The following is a 10,466-nucleotide window of genomic DNA, read 5'->3' as shown; positions in this document are numbered from 1 at the left end:
CCAGTGTTGGCTCGATGCTTGAATAGTCTGCGGAGTCCCCTTCAGCATCCCTCAGCTGTCCTTGCCTCTAGTTACGGATGCATCAGCTCTAGTTTGGGGCGCACATCTAGGAGATCTCCAAATGCAGGGCCTCTGGTCACAGCACGAGCTCTCTTGATATCAATATCAAGGAACTCAGAGCGGTGCGACTCGCATGTCAGACCTTTCAGTCTTGTCTGAAAGGCCAGCACATGGCAGTCATGATGGACAACACCACTGCAGTTTTACATCAACAAGCAGGGTGGTACCCGGTCCTCGCTCTGTCAGGAGGCTCTCACACTCTGGGAATTCTGTATAGCCCACTCCATTCACCTGGAAGCATCATATCTGCCAGGAGTCCAGAACATACTGGTGGACCACCTCAGCAGATCCTTCCACAGCCACGAGTGGTCCATCCGGCTGGACGTCATTCACTTCATCTTCCAGAGGTGGGGGTCGACCTGTCCGCCACTCAGAGCAACAGGAAGTGCCCAGTATTTTGCTTCTTCCAGGAAAGCAGCCCAGGCTCAATCGCAGACATGTTCCTGCTTCCCTGGGGAGGCCGTCTGCTCTACACCTTTCCCCCATTCCCTCTAATGCACAAGGTCTTACTCAAGGTCCACAGAGACGGGGCAGAGATAATTCTGGTGGCACCAGTGTGAGCTCTGCAACACTGGTACACCACGCTTCTGGATCTGTCGGTCGATACTCTGATCACGTTGCCGCTCCTCCCCAACTTGATCACTCAGGATCATGATCATCTTCATCACCCAGACCTCCAGTCCCTCCACCTCATGGCTTGGAAGCTTCATGGCTGAACCCTGTGCTCGGAGCAGATAAGGGAGCTCTTACTCAGCAGCAGAAAGCCCTTCATGAGGGCCACATATCTAGTGAAGTGGAAGAGATTCACTTGCTGGGGTGACCAGTGTCATACGCCCCCACTTCAGGCGCCGTTACCCTTTATTCTGGAGTACCTTCTGCATCTGAAACAGCAAGGCCTGGCAGTGTCATCCATAAAGGTACACCTAGCAGCTATCTTGGCTTTCCAGTCTGGAGTCTCTGGACGTTCCATCTTCACCAACCCCATGGTTGGACGGTCTGAACCGGCTACATCCCCAGATCAGACAGCCTGTTCCTGTATGGGACCTTAATTTGGTCCTCTCTACCTATCGTGGAAGGTAGCCTTCCTAATTGCCATCACATCAGCAAGAAGGGTGTCTGAGTTAAAGGGGCTTACCTCCGACCCACCTTATACAGTTTTCCACAAGGACAAGGTGCAGCTCAGACCTCACGCAGCCTTTCTGCTAAGGTGGTATCACATTTCCTTACCAGCCAAGACATTTTCCTACCTGTTTTTTATCCAAAGCCTCATACCAGTAGCCGTGAGCAGAGGCTGCACTCTTTGGATGTTCGGTGAGCGTTGGCCTTCTATATCGAATGCACCAAGCCATTCAGGAAATCGAACCAGTTGTTCATAGCGATGGCTGACTGCATGAAAGGACTACCAGTCTCATCTGAAAGAATATCTTCCTGGATCACGTCCTGCATACGCACATGCTACGAGCTGGCCAAGACACCAGCCCTGTCACTTACGGCACACTCCACAAAGGCACAGGCCTCATCGGCGGCATTCCTGGCCAAGGTCCTGATACAAGAGATCTGCAGGGCAGCAAGTGGTCCTGGGTGCATATGTTCACCTCTCATTATGCCATCGTGTAGCATGCCAGAGATAATGCAGCTTTCAGCAGAGCGGTGCTCCAATCTGCAATTCCACAACTCTGACCCCACTGCCTAGGTAAGGCCTGGGAGTCACCTAATTGGAATCGATATGAGACATCACTTGAAGAAAAACAGTTACTCACCTTCTTGTAACTGTTGTTCTTCAAGATGTGTTGCTCATATCCACTGCCACGCTTGCACGGCTCCACTAATTTGGTGGGTGGCACTTCATTCTCTCCTTTGCGGCCACCCAGGTGCGCACCTTAGAGGGAACTATCTGCAGACCACCTGAATGGAGTGCTCCATGGACCACAGTTTGAGAACCTCTGGTACAGAACATTTACATTAATGGGAAATTAATTAATTACTGGGAATGCTCAAGCAACTTTCCTACCCAAATCAGGAAGATGAAGAATCATCACTCCAAAAATTGGGTTGTTTTTTTTTTAGAAAAAAATTCTTTAATAACTATTTAAGCTAACAACTTCCTCCAGGTTATTTAGTTTAAAAAGAATATCTTAAGAACAGTTTATATAAAGAATAGGAGTGTTTGGACTTTTTGAAATCAGAATTTCATTTCCTGTTACATGCCAATAAAAACGGAGTATCTCTAAAGATGGGCTGAATAAAAAAAAAAGTTAAAACTAACTTTAAAAGTTATCTGATGTTTTCCTGCCAGAAGAAGAATAAAGGCAATTAAAGAAATGTTACATATTCATTAAGCATACTGCTTATTCAGGAACTGAAGGTGAGACTTAAGTCAATCCTGAAGGCATGAAGCCAAAGGAAGAGTGATTGCACGAACTCTGAATTTAAATAAGCCTGAAAGGTGTGTTATCCTATAATTTCATGGAAATTAGTGTATACAAATGGAGTGTATACAAATCTTTCAAGTAAACATTCCTTCCCCTCCCCACACACACCCTGCTATCCTGCTTAAACAGCAAGCACTCCACAACTCATCCTATCCATCTCTACAAGCAAGCAGCTACAAAAAATAGGGACAACTCAAGAAACAAAACCAATCTAAGGAAAACTTCCCCAAGACTTTGACATGGATTGGTGAGAGAAAGTTAACAGAGACACTGCCAAGGGATTAGATTTAAGAATCTTGTAATAATTTTTGAAATATGGAAATGTTGTAACTTAATATTTGAACAGTTCTCCTGTTAATCATGAAATGGTTAGACCATGTATTCGTGGAGAAGAGACGGGGCTAAACAGTGGGATTTAATTGGAGTTAACATTCCTAATATTTGTAATTGGCCTGTCTTAAAACAGATCCTTAAATGGCTTCTTTTAAGTAACTGATTTAAATATTTTCTTCAGTTTCATAGGATTTAGTTACAATTGATTACTTTGCCCAATTATAAACTAGTTATTACGAACAACCAACAGGATCCACTTTTCCTTAAATAAAGTTATATTGCCCCTTAATTATCTAAGAATATAAGATTGGTTTCACAACCATTTTTGGAAATAAGCCCTGAGTCTCAACTTGCCAAAAGAAGAGTCCCCCATCAAAGGCAGGCCCACTCTCAGAGGGACATACAGAAGCAATTATAACCATTTTTCACTCTGTTATCTTCCTGTACTGTAACTGTGGTTCTTCGAAATGTGGGCGCAGACATGTATTCTGCTCAGGTGTGCGTGTGCCTAGTGCACTGAAGCTGGAGAACTTTGCTTAGCAGTACCCACTGGGGCAGTACTCGTACCATCTAGCTCTCGTACCCCTTCCCATAGCCCCAACTCCCCTCAGTTTCTTCGCACTGGAATCTAAGACTGGGGACCCCGATGCAGGATGTGGAGAGTCTAAGAAGAAAGTAGCTGACAATGTTGCTGATTTAAATATTCCAAAGCCTCTCAAGTTGAGACCTGAAATAAACATTTGCATTTAACACCTAAGAAACAAGCCAAATATTTTCAAGCTCCTGAAGAGCAGCTTCAAAAAACAAAATGTTATTTGTCCGGTCCTCCTTGGAGTGGCCAAACTGAAGAAATGAAAGGTGATATTCACCAACATATGCACAACTGATAATTAACTGTTAATCATTCATATGCTTATTAAAAATATCAGGCAGTAAAAACTGAGACTGAACTATTTCAAAATAGATATGAAATGCTGCAAAGGCTACTTGAAGTGAGTGAGACATGTAATAACTGGAATACAAGGAAATTGCAATGGCTTATAAAATTGCAAAAATTTAAAGGAAAGTGTGTGGAATTGCTGTGGAAGTGAAGAAGATATGGTGTCTTCCCCCCCTCTCCTATTTAAGAACATAAGAACGGCCATACTGGGTCAGACCAAAAGTTCATGTGGCCCAGTATCCTGTCTTCCGACAGTGGCCAATTCCAGGTGCCCCAGATGGAATGAACATACAGGTAATCACGAAGTGATCCATCCCCTGTCGCCCATTCCCATCTTCTGGCAAACAGAGGCTAGGGACACCATCCCTGTCCATCCTGGCTAATAGCCATTGATGGACCTATCCTCCATGTTTTCAGTGAAGGATCTCTCTTATTTCTGTGCATATTGTGTTACGTCTCTTATTAAGTTCCTGTACTGTCTGATAAGCTGTGCTGGTCTGAAAATCATGCTGAGTCTTACTCATTTCAGTGCATTCATGCATTGTTTTCCCCATTTTGCAATAATCCAAAAGCATAAAATAAAACCTTCTTGATAACAGTGGAAACCTTTCACATTAGCTACATAGCACATATACATTATTTTTATCTTATGTGCTGCACAAATGTGTAATATTGTAAACTTGCCTCCTTCATTAGATCCTTCAAAACAAGCATTGAGATAACTTCTGGCGTCATCTGGCTGCAAACCTCTGTAGTAATAAATGAAATAAAGTGCAACTGAAGTCACATTCCCCTTTGCATGGTCTGAGCTGATGACCAGCTGTTCTAAGAGTATCTAGGGAAAGTAATGCCAGCCGACATGAAATTGTTGGAGTGCTTTGGTATGTTATTAGCATCTCCGCCAATGGTAATATGTGTGTTGAGTCCAAAAGGCATTTAGTACACAAAAAATAAGATTTTATGTTTGCATGATGTTGGTCTCTTGACAACTGATGCTATGGCATCCATGTGTAAAGTCACATACCCTCATGCTCTGAAGATTCAACCCTAGGTACAACTGAGTGTACATGTGCAGAGTGAAAGGTGAAACAGTGGTGTACTGCAAACAGCAATGGATTGTTTAACATATTATTTCTGAGGCATCTTGTTTTCCTGGATGATGCAATCCTGGTAGAGGTTTCCATCAGTTCTTCTTCTAAGGTTACCTTCGCTTAGGGTGACCTTAGACTTGTTTTATCATGTACAGTGAGTCAAATTCACCGCCGTATTCAAGCACCATATATACTATGGAAGTGGTGTGGGTGTGTGACGTGTGGCAGAGTATTACTCAAGAATGAAACATCAGGGGCCAGGGAGTGACATGTCCCAACTCCTTCAAAACAGTCTGATGGCCATGGGGACATGTCACTTGGGGTGACTTGAGACTTGTTTTGTCATGTACAGTCAAAACCCAGCTCCTTATTCAAGTACTAGCTACAATATGGAAGTGACATCTAGCACCATACTATGCAGGATGAAATCTTTGGGTCATGTAGTGAAGAGTCTGAAGGTTCCAGGAATATGTCACTCAGGGTGACCGGAGACTTATTTTGCCATTTAGTTAATCAAAGCCCAGTTCCTTATTCAAGCACCATATGCACTATAAAAGTGGGAGGGGGGGGACATGTGGTAGCATATTGTACAAGAACAAAGCTTCAGGTCGGGAAGTGACTTCTCTCAACTCCTTCAGATGAGGTTGATGGTCAAGAGAACCTGTCACTTGGGATGACCAGAGAAACATTTTGTCACATACAGTAAAAACCCAGTTCCTTATTCAAGCCCTATGTACAATATAGAAGTGGTGTGGGAGCATGACATGTGGCAGCATGCTGAGCTGGGTCAGGGAGTGGCATATCCCAGCCCCTTCAGAAGAGTCTGAGGGCAGTGGGGAGGTGTCAGTTGGGGTGACCCAAGACACATGTTGTCACGTACAACCAGTGAAATCCCAGCGCCTTAATCAAGCCCCATGTACAAAAGGGAAATGGGGTGAGGGAGTGCAAGGCAGCACACTGCACAAAATGACACTTTGGGTGCAATTTCTACCAGCTCCTTTGAAACAGCATCATGGGGACGTGTCACAGACTCACCTGGGGCTCAGGTGATCCAAGCCTTGTTTGGGCACATAGTCAGCTAAACCCGTTTATTTGATGCTCTAATTAATAACTAATTACTTATTTACATGTTTCTCACAATAGTTTTGATAAAAAGCAACAAAGTCCTGTGGCACCTTAAAAACTAACAGATGTATTGGAGCATAAGCTTTCGTGGGTGAATACCCACTTCGTCAGACGCAATTAGTTTTGATGCCATTTCTAAAAATTTAACCTTACCGAAAACTTAATTTTCGCCTTTGAATAAAGAACTGGGGGCCACCAATAAGGAGCTGAGAATAAGGAACCAACTTCAGCCTCTTCCTGTGTGCCCCTGGCTGGGCAAGAGCGCGGGGCGATGGAGGGACGAGAATGTCTGCCCCGGGCTGGCGGGGGGGGAGGAGCTGAGAAGCGCGTGCTCCGGGCTCGCCGGGCGGGGGGAGGGAGGGGCGCGTGCCCCGGGCCAAGGCCACGCGCACACCTTTCTCCATACCCAACAACGCGCAGACGACGCCCTCGCCGGCCTCGGCGCGAGCAGGAAACCCCGCCCCGCTCCCTCAGCCCGCCTGCTGCCTGGAGAGGGGGTGGTGCGACGCATGCGCGCTCGGGCGAGGGAGCTGGTCGACGGAAGTGGAGCTGTGCTGGGCCCGAGCTTTGGAACAGCCCGTAAAGCCGGGAGCCCCGTCCCGCCCCGCCGCCCTACAGGTGAGGGGCGGAGCGTTCGCCCTGCTCATGGGGCTTCTGGACCGGCTCCCCCGCCCCGATCCTCGTGCCCTGCCCGGGGCCGGCTGCTGCCCTCCCCGGTCCTTTGCTCTCTTCCCCGGGGTGGGTCCTCTGCCCGCCTCCCCGCAGCAGGGTCCCCCAACCCCGCCATCCATCCATCCTCCTCCTCCCCCCCCCGCGGCAGGGTCCCCCAACCCCGCCATCCATCCATCCTCCTCCCCCCCCCGCGGCAGGGTCCCCCAACCCCGCCATCCATCCTCCCCCCCCCCCGCCCCCCGCTGCTCACCTGCACCCGGCGCCTCCCAGGTGGTTGTATCCAAGCCGCACCCGGTTGCCCTACTCGCTCTGCAAGTTGTACCCGCGGGGCGCCCCTCCTTGGGACGTCGGTTCCCGTACAAGGAAGGGCAGGTGTGCGTCCCCCCCACACACATTGGGGGGGTCTCCCTGCCCCTGAATACCTGCTGTAGTCATGGACCTGATTTCTTTGTGCTTCATCTAGGGAAGCCAAAACCATGGAGGCCCCACCTGTTACCATGATGCCTGTCACTGGTGGCACCATTAACATGATGGAGTATTTACTCCAAGGTAAGGCTGGTGAGAAGATGGGTTTGATTTCACATCATAGGGGCATGCTGCCAGGTTCTTCTGAAAACGCGCAGCTTGCCTGACCCGAAGTCATTCCTGTTTTTAACGTTGTGAGATGAAGGGGAGAGGGGGAATAGGAAAGAGAAGAAAAGACCTTACCTCAATCAGATCCTAAACTAGGGAGGTCAGACTTCTCTTGTGAAAGACATTGACCTTTAGGGCTAAAACTCTCCAGAAACAGGCCATCTGTCTCTGACAGTGCACTGACTCCCTGCCTCCAAAAGGAACTCATGTGAACACCCGCTCCTTCACACCGTTTCAAAACTCCTTTTTGGTGCAGAATATTTGCTTACTTAATATTTGTTTTGGGCTTTGCTGTTTCCCTTGAACTTTTTGGTTCTGCTGCAAATCCCTCTGAAAGCTTTTGTGACCTTCTCCCATGTAATTATTAACGTTATATTGGTATCTCTGTGCTGCTGTTGTAGCTGCAGTCTGGCGTATAGACATTGGAAAACAGCAGTAATGTACCTGCAGCTCCCAGTTGTGTTATGTAGGGAGAGTGGTCCAGAAATTAGGACTAGTAATTAGGTTTTTTTCGTGACTGCCAGATCTTGGGCAAAGTCATTCAACTGTTATACTCCTCAGTTTCCCTTTCTATAAAAAATAAAATGGGGAATAATACTTTTGTAAACACTTTGATTCCTAGCTGAAGAGCACTGGGTAGGGTGGTTCCTGCAGCTTTTGCATCCTCTGCTACTTTTTGAAAAATGAGTTTGGATGACCATTTGTTCTATTTGCTCTTTTTTTTTTTAAATATGGTGAAATGATTGGGGTATCCCATGCACTGGTGGATGAAACCATGCAGTCGTAAGGGCAATAGTAGACTGCTCATTGGTGAAATAATGAACTTGTTCTCCTCCCCAGGAAGTGTTTTGGATCAAAGCCTGGAGAGCCTCCTTCACCGGTTGCGTGGTCTGTGTGACAATATGGAACCTGAGACGTTCCTGGACCATGAGATGGTGTTCCTCCTGAAAGGTCAGCAAGCCAGTCCCTTTGTCCTGAGGGCACGGTGCTCTATGGACAAAACTGGCACACCTTGGCACTTGCGCTATTTGGGACAGCCAGAAATGGGAGACAAAAACCGCCATGCTCTGGTGCGCAACTGTGTTGACATCGCTACCTCAGAGAACCTTACTGACTTTCTGATGGAGATGGGCTTCCGGATGGACCATGAGTTTGTCGCCAAGGGCCATGTGTTCCGCAAGGGCATCATGAAGATTGTAGTGTACAAGATCTTCCGCATCCTGGTTCCAGGAAACACTGATAGCATTGAGCCCTTGTCTCTCTCCTACCTTGTGGAGCTGAGTGTTGTAGCTCCGGCAGGACAAGACATAGTTTCTGATGACATGCGAAACTTTGCTGAGCAGCTAAAGCCCTTAGTTCACCTGGAGAAAATTGACCCCAAAAGGCTCATGTGAGTGAAAAGGACCTAGCACGTATGTCTAGTGCCTCTTTCTCAGTGGTCCTGGTGACCAGCATGTAGACACACTACTTCCAAAATGACTCTTGCAAGAACTGAGGAGATTAAAGGTTTTGTTTTGGTTTTTTGGGGGTAGTGCAGAGGTTGTCTCTGGTGTGTTTTGTCACTGCTGTAATTGACAATTGGATCACTTTTTCCCCACTTAATGTTCCCCTTTATACAGATCTACCATCAGGGTTGACATTTTTGAAATGTACTAATTTGGAATTTTCTTATTAAGAATCCTTTTAAACAGCATGGATAGAAACATTTCTTAATGTCCTTTATTACTTCATATTAGTGTTTCTACTTCCATATTCATATTAATAAGGGTCTTACTCGTAAGAGTGAACAGACCTGAGATCCAAAGTATTAAACATGCTTAGGTTCAGTCCTCTTTCTCACTGCACATCTCTGGCTGCTGCCTCTTCAGTTGCAGCATGGCTACTTCTATTCTAATAGCCTCATCTTGCAAAGACTGTAAAAGAGCATGTTCATGAGCTTCATCCCTCAAGTGATGTCCTAATGTTACTGCATGAGACAGGAAATACAACTGTCTGCACCGTGTTGTCAAAGAGGAGCACATCTTTTCCTGCACTATTTTTCCCCCCCCCCCCAATCAGCACTCTTAGGCGTTACTTGTAACACTAGCAGATACAAAACTAAGATGAGAATGAGTTTTTCAAGTAAAGGTATACCCCTTTAAAAAGTATAGATTTTAAAAGCCAATTTCCTTAGCTATGTCACGACCTGAGGTTTTCAAAACTGAGAACTCTCAAAACATAACTTACTTTTAATAGTGTTTGTTCTATGTACATCACTGTGCTCCAGGGATGAAAATAATCTGGTCAATTTCTCTTGTTTCTAGTCAATTTCTGTTTCTGCCTCTTACATATTTGTAAAAGGCTAGTAACAGCTTGTAGATAATATTTAAAACAATGTTTTCAGTGGAATTTAAATAATTCTGTACATCTAAGGTTTTTCAGAAAGTCAGTTTTAGGAAAACGAAAATTTTTGGCCCCAAATTTACCTCAAAGTATTGCCAGTTGCAGAATTTTTTTTTTTTTTAAAGGTCATACACCCTGGTGCCTGACCCCTCTGACTGTGTTCAATGATAGTGCAACAACACCTGGGGTTTGTGTACTCTTTACTACTAGAGCAATTGTTGCCTCCAGTTTTCTGCTGTGGTAAAATTGGGGGCATTAAAAGACTTATGACCAGTAGGTGCCCAACACTCTTAAATTGAGTATCTTGGTGGTTTTAATAGGTGATCTGAGCTGTTCAATTAAACAATTCCTTATTCTATGCCTCTGAGGTCTATAGTCAAACAATACAATAATTGTCAGTACAAATATTTAATTTCAGAAAGAGGTCTTTTAACCACCCTCTCCCAGGGCTAATATTTATGATAAAGTACAGTAAATCACTTACAATTGTCATTAATGCTAGTAAAGATATAGGTTACATGTAAATGTTTCCTAACGTTCTACAAACCTGCACAGAGTAATTATTTCACTATTAACTTGCAACCACCCTTGCCCTAGAACTCTGTTGTAGTGGAATGGTGTACAGCAGGGGTTCTCAAACTGTGCTGGTGGAAGAACAACAGGACACTGCTCGGTGCACCAGGGTGTGGATAACAAGGCAGTGCCTGGCCTGATCCTCCAAGCTTTGAGTGTAGAAAT

General features: G+C 45.6%; 1 protein-coding gene across 1 annotated transcript; it reads left to right on the top strand.

Moving 5' to 3' along the window:
* The first annotated feature begins 6,505 nt into the window (after nucleotides 1-6,505).
* Nucleotides 6,506-10,247, top strand: MED18 (mediator complex subunit 18). Its single transcript, XM_045020201.1, has 3 exons — nucleotides 6,506-6,659; nucleotides 7,177-7,262; nucleotides 8,187-10,247. Exons 2-3 carry the CDS (start codon nucleotides 7,190-7,192, stop codon nucleotides 8,738-8,740), a joined length of 627 nt encoding a protein of 208 aa, XP_044876136.1. The 5' UTR covers nucleotides 6,506-6,659; nucleotides 7,177-7,189; the 3' UTR covers nucleotides 8,741-10,247.
* Nucleotides 10,248-10,466: the final 219 nt, after the last annotated feature.

This window comes from Mauremys mutica, chromosome 6 (genome assembly GCF_020497125.1).
Source record: "Mauremys mutica isolate MM-2020 ecotype Southern chromosome 6, ASM2049712v1, whole genome shotgun sequence".
Lineage (NCBI taxonomy): Eukaryota > Metazoa > Chordata > Testudines > Geoemydidae > Mauremys > Mauremys mutica.
This window is presented reverse-complemented; position numbering and strand designations above follow the sequence as displayed.

Excerpts from the sequence above, each read along its gene's own strand:
- MED18 (XM_045020201.1), top strand. The coding sequence starts at position 7,190 with ATGGAGGCCCCACCTGTTACCATGATGCCTGTCACTGGTGGCACCATT. Across the intron at positions 7,263-8,186 it reads GATGGAGTATTTACTCCAAG|GAAGTGTTTTGGATCAAAGC; the intron begins GTAAGGCTGGTG and ends TCTCCTCCCCAG.